Source organism: Rhinatrema bivittatum, chromosome 8 (assembly GCF_901001135.1).
Source record: "Rhinatrema bivittatum chromosome 8, aRhiBiv1.1, whole genome shotgun sequence".
Classification (NCBI taxonomy): Eukaryota; Metazoa; Chordata; class Amphibia; order Gymnophiona; family Rhinatrematidae; genus Rhinatrema; species Rhinatrema bivittatum.
This window is the reverse complement of record NC_042622.1, coordinates 170,361,572-170,375,793: the sequence shown is the minus strand read 5'-3', so window position 1 is coordinate 170,375,793 and position 14,222 is coordinate 170,361,572. Positions and strand designations below refer to the sequence as shown.

The 14,222-nt window shown below is 47.4% G+C and overlaps 1 protein-coding gene across 7 annotated transcripts in view; it reads left to right on the top strand.

Annotated features, from left to right (window-relative positions):
- The window catches only part of LOC115096930 (transient receptor potential cation channel subfamily V member 3-like), a 140,817-nt gene extending 127,521 nt beyond the window's left edge, over positions 1–13,296 (top strand). For 6 of the 7 annotated variants that reach the window (XM_029612234.1, XM_029612235.1, XM_029612236.1 and 3 more), the window contains 3 exons: positions 931–1,067; positions 8,664–8,743; positions 11,351–13,296. In XM_029612234.1, the coding sequence (XP_029468094.1) occupies positions 931–1,067; positions 8,664–8,743; positions 11,351–11,403 (270 nt within the window). In that variant the 3' untranslated portion in view covers positions 11,404–13,296. The remainder of the gene's footprint in view (positions 1–930; positions 1,068–8,663; positions 8,744–11,350) is intronic. The other variant, XR_003858169.1, reaches the window with a different exon arrangement.
- The last annotated feature ends 926 nt before the right edge of the window (positions 13,297–14,222 follow it).

The following is a 14,222-nucleotide window of genomic DNA, read 5'->3' as shown; positions in this document are numbered from 1 at the left end:
CCGGAGAGTGGGAATTGTCCTAGGAGGCGATGGATCTTGTCATGCGCAAGTAGGAAACTCCCCACTTAGACCTAATGGCCACCCTGAAGAAAGCTACTATTGCCAGATGGCTAAAGGACGTGATTGCGTCGGCGTATATCTGTCGGGGCCGGTCACAGGCTACGTATCGGGCGGAGATCCAGTTGGTCTCTCCGCAGGAAATATGCATCTCTGCATACATTTGCTCGACATTATCGTCTGGATGTTCAGGCGCCAGAGCTTGGCTCCTTTGGCAGACAAGTGCTTCGAGCGGGACTATCTCGGTCCCACCCTACTTAGGGAAGCTTTGGTACATTCCACTGTCTGGACTGATCTGGGTACATACAGGGAAAGGAAAATTGGTTCTTACCTGATCATTTTCATTCCTGTAGTACCACAGATCAGTCCAGATTCCTGCCCTGGCTGTGTTACTGTTATTATGTCCGCTCGAAGATCTCTTTTTATTCTAAATATGTGAACCGCCTAGACGGATAATTTACCCACCCATTGTGTGGTATATAAAACTTTTTAAATAAATAAATAAATTAACAGCAATTCTGAACCAGTGGATTCCTATCAGATTTTTCGGGCACCGGAAGTATCTACCTGATAGATATCTATATAAGAGCAGTTTTCTTACAGTGTTTTGAATTTCAAGTTACCAGTTAATTGTTAAAGGGTTTGCTTGCTTGATCTTATGCAGGTTAACATTATATTTCTCTGCTTTGATATCCTTTATACTGAAGGGACGCAGGGAGGGCTCTGTCCTGATATAGGATACCCTTTCAGTTTTTCTCTGTGTCTCCATCTGCTGGACAGGAGGCTCAACCCATTGTCTGGACTGATCCATGGTGCTACAGGAACGAAAATTAGCAGGTAAGAACCAATTTTCCTTTCTCTTCCAATTCCCAGAGAGCCATGACTATCCTGGACTTGGAAAAGCGATTGCCAGAGTACTTGAGAATCCATTTTCAGAAAGAAAAGATTGATTCAAACGTTAACATGGGATATACCCCATTAGGAGAGGCTGACAGGAGAACGTGCATCAGGTATGCAAGTTGAGTTTTCCATTCCAAAGCAATGACGTGGTGCTAGAGAATAAAATACCGCATATAAAACAGAAAATATTGTACTGCCTCTGTATCGGGCCATGGTGCAACCACACCTTGAGTACTGTGCGCAGTTCTGGTCGCCACCATCTCAAGAAAGACAGAGCGAAGCTAGAAAAGGTTCCAAGGAGGATGACAAAAATGATAAAGGGGAAGGAACATCTCTCCTATAATGAGAGGCTGCACAGGCAAGGGCTCTTCAGCTTGGAAAAGAGACGGCTGAGAGGGGACATGATAGAAGTTTATGAAATCATGAGTGGAATGGAACAGGTAAATAAAGGATGGTTATTTACCTTTTCAAATAATACAAAAACAAGGGGACACTCCATGAAACTAACAACCAGCAGATTTAAAACAAATCATAGAAAGTGCACTGAGTGAAAAACTACTATCAATCCGTGGAATCTGTTGCCAGAGGACATGGTCAAAGTGTTATAGTTAGTGAGGTTTTGGGTGGACCCTTGGACACTGTGGCAGCTGACCACGCTCACAGGGGGAAGTCCCGTGAGGGGCCACAGGTCAGGCCCAGCTCTGGACACACAAACACAGATAGTTCTTATTTAGACAGTTTGAGAAACCACCAGAGATGGCAGTAGTGAGTAGATGATGTAGCCCTGCTGGGCTAGTATTCCCCAGGGTGCTGGAACAGTGATTTCTCCGGTAGCAGTGCTGTAGTGGAGAGACCTGAGAAAGTGAGTACAATCTGTTAATTGTGAACCGGAGTGATATGTATTGTATACAGGAACTTCCGGTATATAAAAACCTAAAAATAAATAAATAAATAAATAGAACATTCACAGAATGTTCTATTCCTGTGAACATTCCTGTGAACATTCTCTTCACAGGAATAGAACATTTCTAAGCAGCCCGTTGCATTTGCATTTGTTCTCTCTCTTTCTTTGCTATTTCTCGGTTCCTATCTTATCCCCCTTCCTTTTTCCCTGTTCATTGTAATTTCCATTCTTTAGTTTCGCTGTAAACCAATATGATGTTGCCACTAATATCGGTATAGAAAAATTCTTAAATAAATAAATATGGAGAAGCCCCGAGATAGGGAGAGCTGGCCCTCGAGGAGCGAGTACCAGATCCCTGGAGATAGAGAGACTTGTTGGCAAAGTACTCACACAGCAGTTCCACTTAGCAGATGGCACTGGCGCTGGAACGGGGGCAGGCCCTCGAGGAGCGAGTACCTGGTTCCAGGGAGACAGCTCTGAGGAGTAGATGATAGTAGTACTCACTGATGGAGTCTGTAGCAAATTCTTCCAAGTAGAAGAGGAGATAAATGTAGGCAGCGGGTCAGGGAACATGGGCCCTTGAGGAGCGAATACCGGTTACCTCACAGCGACCTGAAAGAAGCAAATAGGCCCCCGAGGAGTGGGTACCCCGTTAGCAGAAAGAGTCCAATAGAAGTAGGAAGGCAGAGTAGCTGGGTACGGAGAGCGAATCCCACCCGTAAGATTCCCCTTGCTAACTCAACGGCTAGCAATAAAGAGTAGGCTTAAATATCTGGGCAGCGTGACATCATTACAGGGGGACGCGCCTGAGGAACGCACCAATGAGGAAATAAGAATGAGAGCCGTGCGGCATGCGCGCCCTAAGGTACCTGGAGAGCATGGCAGAAGGCAGCGCCCAAGCCGGTCTGGGGACGCCGGAGAAGACGGCAGATGGACACCGCAGCAGCCAGGCATCCTCCCTGGAGGAAAGGAGGAGCAGGGGTGATATGATTCAGACTTTCAGATACTTGAAAAACTTTAATGATCCAAAGACAACGACAAACCTTTTCTGTCAGAAAAAAATCAGCAGAACCAGATGTCACGAGCTGAGGCTCCAGGGAGGAAGACTAAGAACCAATGTCAGGAAGTATTTCTTCACGGAAAGGGTGGTGGATGCCTGGAATGCCCTTCCAGAGGAAGTGGTGAAGTCTAAAATTGTGAACGACTTCAGAGGGGCATGGGATAAACACTGTGGATCCATCAAGTCTAGAGGGCGTGAATAAAGTGGAGGCAGCAAAACACTGCACGGAGCGGCAGTAGCCACAGAGGCATTCACAGAGCGGGATGCCAGTGGCCAGTAGTTGGTGTTCCACCTTCACGGAGCGGAAGGATGGAGGGCTGCTATCTCCAAAAAAAAAAAAAATAAATAAAACAAACAAAAAAATAAAAACAGGGGTGGGTAAGAGTATGGGGCAAGGGGTGTGGCCTGCTTGTAACAGCAGTTGCTACCCCTAATTGAGCTGGATGTCACTTGGATGCAGATACGGAGCTGCTCTCTAAATTGGTGGTGGGGTGGAGGGGAATTAGGGCTGGAGGGTACTGGAAGCCAATAGTAACAGGTGGGAGAGAGAAAAAGGGAAAAAAAATGGATAAAGTGCATAGCTTGCTGGGCAGACTTGATGGGCCGTTTGGTCTTCTTCTGCCGACATTTCTATGTTTCTATGTAAGAGCAGGAGGAGTTGCAGAAAAGGAAATGTAGGCGGAGTGAAGACGTCGGGCAGCGACGGTTGCAACAGTACCCCCCTTTGAAGGGCGGTCTCCTCTGCGGGTACCAGGTTTAGGTTTCCAAGGATATGAGAGATGACACTGATGGAGCATCTCTTTGTCAAAGATATTAGCCAGAGGCTCCCAAGAATTTTCTTCGGGGCCAAAACGTTCCCACGAAAGAAGGTATTCCCAAGTCTTGCCTCATCTTCGCACATCAAGGACGGCTTCAACCTTGTATTCTAGGTCATCTTCTGCATTGATGGGAGATGGTTCCTGAGACTTGCAAGAGAACTCACTGAAAATGAGTGGTTTCAAAAGTGAAACATGGAAAGCGTTGTGGATGTTTAATCCAGGTGGTAGCTTCAGGTCCACCAGAACAGAAACAGCAACAGTTACTCGAGCAAGATCATCAAAAATGGATTTAAACAAATCCAGAAAGCCGTCAATATCCTGCAGAATTGGATCCTTACATTCCCACAGCATTGAGGCCCAAGACAAGGCCCTTCCATCAAGATAAGATAGAATATAAGAAGTCTTGGCATAGGCTGTGGGGAAGTGAGAAGGCTGTAATGCAAAATGCATGCAGCACTGATTTAGGAAACCTCTAGTTCTTTGAATCTCTCCAGAGAAATGAACTGGAGCAGCCAGAGGTACCATAGTCTTTATAGTTACTTCAGGTAACTGACCTTCATTACTGGAAACAGCGCTTTGAGTCTCTGTGCTTGCAGCTGATGGAACGCAGAAGTGAGTTTCTCCAATGCGTCCTGTTGTTCAGCAATGCACAGGGCCAGGCCAGGAATGGCCTGCAAGGCATTGAGCTGTGCCGGATTCATGGAGTTAGCAATCTGTTATAGTTAGTGAGGTTTTGGGTGGACCCTTGGATACTGACCATGCCCACGGGGGGAAGTCCCTTGAGAGGCCACAGGTCATGCTCAGCTCTGGACACACAAACACTGATAGTTCTTTATTTAGACAGTTTGAGAAACCACCAGAGGTGGCAGTAGTGATTAGATGATGTAGCCCGGCTGGGCTAGTATTCCCCAGGGCGCTGGAACAGCGGTTTCTCCGGTAGCAGTGCTGTAGTGGAGAGAACTGAGAAAGTGAGTACAATAGAACATTCACAGAGTCCCAAATATGGAGAAGCCCTGAGATAGGGAGAGCTGGCCCTCGAGGAGCGAGTACCAGATCCCTGGAGATAGAGAGACTTGTTGGCAAAGTACTCACACAGCGGTTCCACTTAGCAGATGGCACTGGTGCTGGAATGGGGGCAGGCCCTCGAGGAGCGAGTACCTGGTTCCAGGGAGACAGCTCTGAGGAGTAGATGATAGTAGTACTCACTGATGGTGTCTGTAGCGAATCCTTCCAAGTAGAAGAGGAGATAGATGCAGGCAGCGGGTCAGGGAACATGGGCCCTTGAGGAGCGAATACCGGTTACCTCACAGCGACCTGAAAGAAGCAAAGAGGCCCCCGAGGAGCGGGTACCCCATTAGCAGAAAGAGTCCAATAGAAGTAGGAAGGCAGAGTAGCTGGGTACGGAGAGCGAATCCCATCCGTAAGATTACCCTTGCTAACTCAATGACTAGCAATAAACAGTAGGCTTAAATATCCGGGCAGCATGATGTCATCACAGGGGAACGCGCCAATGAAGAAATAAGAATGAGGGCCGCGCAGTGCGCGCGCCCTAAGGTACCTGAGGAGCATGGCGGGAGGCAGCGCCCAAGCCGCTCGGGGGACGCCGGAGAGGATGGCATACAGATGCCGCAGCAGCCAGACGTCCATGAAGAGCAGGAGGAGTCGCAGAAAAGGAAAGGTAGGCGGAGTGAAGCTGTCGGGCAGCGATGGTTGCAACACAAAGTGACTAATATAATAGGGTTTAAAAGAGATTTGGACAAGTTCCTGGAGGAAAAGTCCATAACACATGTAACCCCTCCTTAAGGTAGAAGTTGAGTACGGAGGGGGACATAAAGTTATTTGTAAGTTCTTTGGGGAAGGGACCCTGGCTAGCTTTTATTTCTTTCCACCCCTAGTCCAAAGGACCTGCACTTTGGGATGGGAAGAGGAGTCCCCTCCGGTCCCAGTACGGGGTGACTAGTGAGTTGTGATGGAGCCCCCTCATTCTGCTGTGCGCTGTGTGTCGGGTGCCAAACAAACCACACTCTGACCATGTAGGCAGTGTCCAAAATGCTTTACTGATACAGTTTCGTTGAACGGCACAATGAAATATGGTTAATGTCACACCACAGTCTCTGCAGTTTCCTTCTTAATTACAGATCTTTTCTCCTCTTATCTGTGCATTAGTCTTTATTAGGCCAGGAATCCAGCCACACTTCTGAATTAGATTGTGCGGTTGTCCCTCTGGGATAGGCCCCCTTAGATGGATGGGAAACCCCTCCTAATGGCACAAAAATTTATCTTGGCACAAAGTTAATGTCTCTATCCCTCAGGGCTCTTTGTGGATGCCAGATGGGTTTCCTCCCTTGAATGTAGATCTTTTATTCACAGTTAGTAGTTCCCTGTACGTACCCGGATCAGCCCAGACTCCTGGGTTTTGCTTCCCCTCCAGTAAATGGAGACAGTGAAGTTTTAACGGACTCCGTCCTATACCCTTGAGGTGCCACCTAGAGTCTGTCAGTATTTCTCTGTCTCTAGCAGATGGTGGAGGTGCAATCCCTAGTGTCTGGTTTTTTCTTAATTGGTTTACTTAATTCATTTACTTACCTGGTGTAATTGTTAGTATTAGTCAGAGATTAGGTTTCTGGCTCTTTAAAAGACAAAAAAAAAAGTTACTTGTGCAGTAACAGCAAGGAAGACACAGCAAGTTTTCTTTAAGCCTCCCAGGGGGTTGGCAGGTCCTGGTGGGACCATCCCCCCTGGTATTTGAGGCAAAAAGAGCAGAGGGTTGAGAACCCGGGGACTGCTAGAGCCGGAGGGTGATACCGGGGAGCCCGGCTCACTCACCCTCGGCAGGCAGGTCGGCAGAGCCTTCAGAGCATGATAAAAGGACACAAAAAACAAAAACAAAACAGGTAAAGTGATTTGTTTGCTGTCGGCCGGCCCAAAGTTCTCTCCAGCTCCTCCCTGACTGCCTTACCGCCGCGTTTCGGCTCGCGTGAAGGCCACGTCTCCCAGGTCTATTTTTGGTGCGCGACTTCTCTCAGCTGTTTGGGGATAAATTTAGCCCACGGCGATGCCTCGTGGTGTGGCCTCTCTCGGGCCGGCTTTTGTGCTGACTGCGTCTCCAGGGGTGAAGGGACCTCGGGGAGGTCCATGGAGGGGAATCCCCATGACAGCAGCAGTTCCTCATGGCGCCGGGAGCCTGGAAGGCCAGCAGCCCTGCCCCAGCCGGCTGCTCAGTGCAGGGACGGAAGCCATTTTGAAGTCCTTCAGGGATGCAGAGAGAGCTGCGCTGGAGGCACGGAATTCCCCGTCACCCCTCTCTCCGCGACCAGGACGCTCCAGGGGGAAGTAACCCCTTAGCTTCCCCCACCCTCCCGACCCCCCCAAAACCTTTTTACAGGTACCTGGTGGTCCAGTGGGGTCCCGGGAGCAATCTCCCATGATCTCCCGCTCCGGGCCGTCCTCTGGCTCCCGGGCCGTCGGCTGCCACTAATCAAAATGGCGCCGATGGCACTTTGCCCTTACCATGTGACAGGGTATCCGTGCCATTGGCCGGATCCTGTCACATGGTAGGAGCACTGGATGGCTGGCGCCATCTTGTGCTCCTACCAGGTGACAGGGGCTGACCAATGGCACCGGTAGCCCCTGTGACGTATTAAGGGCAAAGGCTATTGGCGCCATTTTGATTACTGGCAGCCGATGGCCCAAGTGCAGGAGATCGCTCCCGGACCCCCTCTGGACCATCAGGGGCTTTTGGCAAGACTTGGGGGACCCTCCTGACCCCCACAAGACTTGCCTCTAGTTATTTCCCTAACTGCACTGGATAGTAGCAAAACCTATTAGTAACCCAAAAAGTGGTCTGGGTTACACACATTGGGGGAGATTTTCAAAGGCTTCGCACGTAACCTGAGAAAATCTGCCCCTGCGCATGCCGAGCCTATTTTGCATAGGCTCGGTGGTGCACGCAAGCCCCGGGACGCACGTATGTCCCAGGGCTTCGAAAAACGGGCGGGAAGGGGGCGGGCCCGTGGGCGTGGCGGCAGTCCGTGGGTGGGTCCCGGGAGTCAGGGGGCGGTCCAGGGGCATGACGGCGGTTCAGGGCAGTCTGAGGGTGGGGCCGAATCCTCCAGCACAGCGGCCTGTGCTCGTGGATGGCAAGCCGGCACGCGAAACTTTTGAAATAAAGGTAGGGGGGACGATTTAGTTAGGGCTGGAGGATGGGTTAGATAGGGGAAGGTGGGGGGGGGGGGGGGGGGAAAAAAGTTCCCCCTGAGGCCGCTCCGATTTTGGAGTGGCCTCGGAGGGAACGGGGAAAGCCATCAGGGGTGCACCCTTGCGCGCGCCGAGCCCAAATGTTATAACATGTGCCTCTGGAGCGCGAGCATGTTATAAAATCGGGCGTAGATTTGTTCGTGCAGGGTTGCGCGAAGGAATCTACGCCCGCATGTAAATTTTAAGATCTGGCCCATTATTAGCCAGGTAGACTTAAGAAAGCTATTGCTTTCCCTGAGAAAAACAAGAATTAAGCTTTATAGGATCTATCGGGTATTTGAGACTTTCAGAGATAGGATGCTGGTTTCGATGGACTTTGGCAATTTTTAAGTTACGAGTACTGGAGTCAGGGTGAAATGAGGGCCAAGTTTGTCCTGCCGGAAGGTTTTAACAGTCTAGTAGCCGCACTGATGTAGAGGAGTGCCGCTGACGCAGCTCATGGTGATACGGTCAGTCCCTTGATAAAACGAGTGTATGAATCCTGAATTAGGCAGGATTTCAGGATGTGGCAGAAATGCAGCCTCTCCCTAGCATTCTCTTCCGCATTTTTCAGGCTCTCATCAATGTGCTAGGAACTGTGCATTCTTTTCTAGATGCCTACAGAGATGGGGAAAAAAGCAGAAAAGGAGACTGATATGAATTACCTTTTTCTCCTTAATACATTCAGGGTGAATGATGTCAACTGGAAGTACTGGAGTGAGTGCAAGAGAAACAATGAAGATCCTGGAAAAGTGAATAAGAAGAAAGGTAAGTGGATGTCTTCCATGTGTCTTACTCTACAGACATTTATACTCGATAATCAAACAAATGAGGAATAACAAACTATTCACTTTGTATTCGATTTTCATTTCTAACACAGGGAATTAGTATCAGAATATTCTGTGCTCAGTCCTTTTGGCTCTTGCCCTCATAGGGTTGCAGCCAAGTTCATGATGGAACAGCACTTGCTTTTGACCTTATTTACTAGTTCCCAATGACAATTACTTTTTGTTTTTTTAAAATTGCATATGAATTTACTAAATCACTTATCTTATAAAGTCTTCCGTGCAGATACCGTCACCTCCTCTTGTGACTCCAAATCCCAATGTGCTTATTTATTTATTTATTTAACAGTTTTATATACCGAATTTCTTGTAACAGGTTACAAATCAAAACGGTTTACATAATAACAATAACAGTGCCTCAAATAGTGCAATTACATAAAACAGAGGAATACAGAACTAGGATCATGAAACTGTTGAAACAAACCAGGGTATATATATATATCGAACTATGATACATGGCTGGTAGAGAATGGTTAGGTTAAGACCATGGTATTGGCAAAGGGCCTTGGGAATTGGGGCTAAAGTAGGACATATAGCATTTGACTGAATCGAGAGAAAGCAGGCAAGAGTCAATGAGTTACTGGTGATAGAGTTGATTTAAGATCATCTGGCGTATAATCCAGCAAAGGCCTGCTTGAACAGCCAGGTTTTGAGTCTTTTCTTAGATGTGACCGGGCAATGTTCCAGCCTGAGGTCTGGTGGAAGAGAATTCCAATGTATTGGTCCAGAGGCTGAGATGGCTCTCTTAATTAATGAAGTTTTTAAAGGGGGGACCATGAGGGTGTCCTTATATGCTGCTCTTACCGGCCTGGATGGTAAGTGAGGTCGGAGAGGGATCATGAGTTCTAGTGGGGTGATATTGTGTAGAGCTTTGTGAGTAATGGTGAGAACTTTGTACCAGATTCTGTATTTGATCGGGAGCCAGTGGAGGTACTTCAAGATGGGAGTAATGTGGTCACTTTTTTTAGTCCTGGTAAGAATTCTGGCTGCTGCATTTTGCAGCATCTGTAGTGGTTTGATGGATACTGCAGGTAGGCCGATCAAAAGAGAGTTACAGTAATCTACTTTTGAGAAGATGATTGCCTGGAAAACAGAACGGAAGTCGTGGAAGTGAAGGAGAGGTCTCAATCGTTTCAGTACTTGAAGTTTGAAAAAACAGTCCTTAGTCGTGTTGTTTATGAAACTTTTGAAGCTCAGTTGTTTATCGAAGATGACTCCTAAGTTTCTGACTTGGAGGGAGAAGGTGGGGAGGGTTGTGGAATGTAGGTTGGGCCGTGAGATATTTCCGTCGTGCGAGATGAGTAGGAGTTCAGTTTTGTTAGTGTTCAGGATCAAGTTGAGGCTTGATAGAAGGCTGTTTATAGACTCAAGGCAGGTATCCCAGAAAGCAAGAGTTTTGTTTACTGATTCTGTGATCGGTATTAACTATTGCTTATTGATATTGATATTATTGCTTATTGATATTAACTCGTTTTATTTATTTTTGTTTTTGTCGCAATTAAAAACTCTTCAACCTCCCAACATTGACGGTATCTGCACGGAAGATTTTATAAGATAAGCGATTTAGTAAATTCATATGCAATTTTAAAAAATCAAAAAGTAATTGTTATTGGGAACTAGAAAATGAGGTCAAAAGCAAGTGCCGTTCCTTCATGAACTTGGTTGCAACCCTATGAGGGCAAGAGCCAAAAGGACTGAGCACAGAATATTCTGATACTAATTCCCTGTTTTAGAAATGAAAATCGAATACAAAGTGAATAGTTAGTTATTCCTCATTTGTTTGATTATCGAGTATAAATATACATGGTGAGGAAATAGTAGCCTGAATAGTAGGATTATTGGCTTTCTGTTACTCTACAGACACGCATGTGTCAATGTTAAAAAAGCCACTGAGTGGGGAAGATACTCCCAAATTAGTGGACCCTACATAGCTAAGCATGGCACAGGCATGCAGGTGTAAATGTGTGTGTGGGTGTTTACATGTGTGCGTAAATGCTTTCCCTGCCCCCCGGGGCCACCTCTGCAGTCTCTGTAGAACAACCCACGGAATCTCTTCTGAACATACAAACCCGGCCAGACTTTCAAAAGCCCTTTTACATCCAAGAAACCGGGTTTTACATGCACAAATGCTTCTGCAAGTTCACCCCTTAAAGCAATGTTCTTTCACTCCAGTCCTCGGGACGCACCCAGCCAGTCAGGATTCCAGGATCTCCACCATGAATAGGCATGAGATCAATCTGCATCCAATGGAAGGAGTGCATGTAAATCTACCTCATGCCTGTTCATGGTGGAGATCCTGAAAACCTGATTGGCTGGGCGCGTCCCGGGGACTGGAGTGAGAGAACATTCTCAGCATCTCCACAGGTCTCTGGTAATTATTCTGCTTTTGCTATTTCTACCCACAGCAGCTTCATTTTGTGAGTTTTCCTGTCCTCCTCTGCTCCAGGCTTCCTCTGGATTAGTCCGTGAGTCTCTCAAGGAGCTTTACCCTCCATTCCTCTCAGTTGTTTCTTTGCTTTTTTTTTTTCAGGTTCAAATGGAGATGCAGATGACAAAGACAAGTCAGACAGAACAATGCTTTGAGCAATGTTTTGGAATTGTGCTTTACAAATATGAAATTATAAATAAATACAAAAGAAACATCAGCAAATCCTCCTCCTCCTCCACAGGCTCTGTATAAGCCAGAGGTAATCCCTCCCAGTCCTCAATGGCAGTCAAAAAGCCAGATTTCAGGATATCCCTTTTGAATATGCATGAGATAGATTTGCATACAATGAAGGCAGTGCACATGCAAATCTCTCTCATGCATATTCTTTAGGGATATCCTGAAAACCCAAACTTCAGGCGACCCTCAAGGGCTGGGAGTTAATACGACTGATATAATCCATCTGAATACCTGTTGTATTTTATTCAGACTGTATTAACTCTTGCAGCAAGCATGCAGTACTCTGTGTCATTGTGTTCTCTCTTGTATTGCTAACATTTCAGGAAGCTAAGATATAATATAGTATAATATAACAAAAAGAGGAATTGAGGCTGGCAGGGGGAGGGGGTTGCTGAGGTTGAGAGGGGGCAGGGCTGCTGTGAGGGTATTAGGCACCCTAAGGAAACCTTCAGTTTTGCCCCCCACTCCAGCCCCACCCTACCCTTGCAAGACTTACTAGCAGGAGCTCCAGTACAGTAATCCCTTCTTTGGCACCCTTGCCTCTGGCGCAGCACCTCCCCCCCCCCCCCCACCCCCAATCTTTCCCCTCACCCTCATTGTGCCCAGCGCCTCTTCTCTCTACCCCTGCTTAGCATCTCTTCTTCTCTCCTGCCCCACATTACTCTGCTCTCTCCCTTCCACACCATGCTACCATGCTAGCCAGATTCTCATTGCTACCCCATGCCTTAAAGCCCCAGCCACGCCCTATCTATGATGCAGTCTCATAATGATACTCCATTAAACGTAATATTGTATGTTACGCCCACAGCCGCCCCAGTTGTTGTTGCTCTATATATTATGTTATTCACGGACGAATTATTCTACTGTTGTTTGTTATTGTTGACTTGTTCTATGTTCATTGCTCAAATGTTCTATGTAACACCATAGCCGCGACTGTTCTGTTAATTGGAAACCGATATGATTTGATATTTTGTTCAAGAATGTCGGTATAGAAAAATTCTAAATAAATAAATATATACTGTATTATGATTAGGGAGAGCAGACCGGAAGACATCTAGATGGTACACGTAGAGATAAAATAGCCTCCACCGGAAAGTGAAATACTGAGCTCTGATTTGTAGCCTAGCAATGCTTGAGACAACGAGATCGTAACTGCGCATCTCTGTGTACTGCACGGTATAAATTCTCCTCCCCAGCCCCTATTCCTCGGAACAGATGGAAGACAGCCAGATGCAGATCTGTTCTCCTGTGCAGTTTCGTCCTCAGACCCCTGGGAGAATTTCTTAAACTTTATGCCAGTTCCTTGCAGGAGCAACACTGGGGCTGCATTACTTTGCCTGATTGGGGGGGACCAGGACAAGGGACATGAGCCTAGGATTTAGTGTGCTCTTGTATTATAGGAGTGGAGCAGCCGCCTAGTGCTTAGAGTAGCAGACAGAAAACCAGGGAAGCCAGGGTTCAAATCCTATTGCTACTTAGTATGACCTGGGGCAAGTCACTTCACCTTCTTTTGCCTCAGGTACAAATGTTAAGCCTTCTGGGGCAGGGAAATACCTACTGAACCTGAATGTAATCCCCCTTGAGCTATCAATGAACAGATATGAGCTAAATACACTAAATAAACAAATAATCTCTCTCTCTTTTTGCTGTTCTGTACATAAGTGTGTTGCTAGTAATAGTTTTGTTTTTCTCTGTCATATTCTTATATGCACTTATGCTATAGTCTGAGGAATTACCTGTAACACTTCTTATATTTTGCCAAAACATTTTTGTACTACAATATTCCTTTATAAAGTAACTTTTCTACTGATCTCCTGTGTCCGTGTCTTCTTTCCCACATGATTTACGATTAGTCGCGTGGCCATTTTGCGCAAAATGGCGCCGGCCGTACGGCAAAACGATTCGAGTGCAGGAGGTTGCTCCCAGACCCCCGCTGGACTTTTGGCAAGTCTTGTGGGGGTCAGGAGGCCCCCCCAAGCTGGCCAAAAGTCCCTGGGGGTCCAGCGGGGGTCTGGGAGCAATCTCCTACACTCCTGACGTCGGGGGACAAAAAACAAAATGGCGCCGGCGCTACCTTTGACCTGTCATATGACAGGGCAAAGGTAGCCATTTCTACAACGCACCGCAGGCCCGAGAGTAAAAGATCACACCGGGACCCCCACTCTGGACCCCAGGTAATTTAAGGCATTTTGGGGGGGTTCGGGAGGGTGGGGGATTTATTTTAAAGGGTCGGGGTGGGTTTTAGGGATGTTTTAGTGTGCCGGTTTTCCCGCCCTCCCCCGATTTACGATTTACACGATATTTACAAAAACAAAACCGCGACGATCCGATTCCCTCCCCCCCCCCCCCCAGCCGAAATCGATCGTTAAGACGATCGATCACACGATTCACATCTCTAGCCCTCACCCTCTTTCTCTCTCAACCCGGCCAACTACTCAGCATCTTCTCTCCACCTCTACCTTCTCACTTTCTCTACTCCAACACCTGCTTTGTACTCTCTCTCTACACCTTCCACCCACGCAGCATAACACATTCTCTCTCCCCACCCCACCACCAACCCAGAACTCTTTAGCCACTCCCTAGCACACTGTCTCTCTCTACCCCCACCCAGTACCCCACACGCTGTCTCTCTTCCCCCACGCCAGTACCCCCATCTCTCTACCTCTTTCTGGTGCTCTCTAATCACCCTTCCACCCTTACCCAGTATTATTTTCCCTTTCTCCCCCCCCCCTCCCCC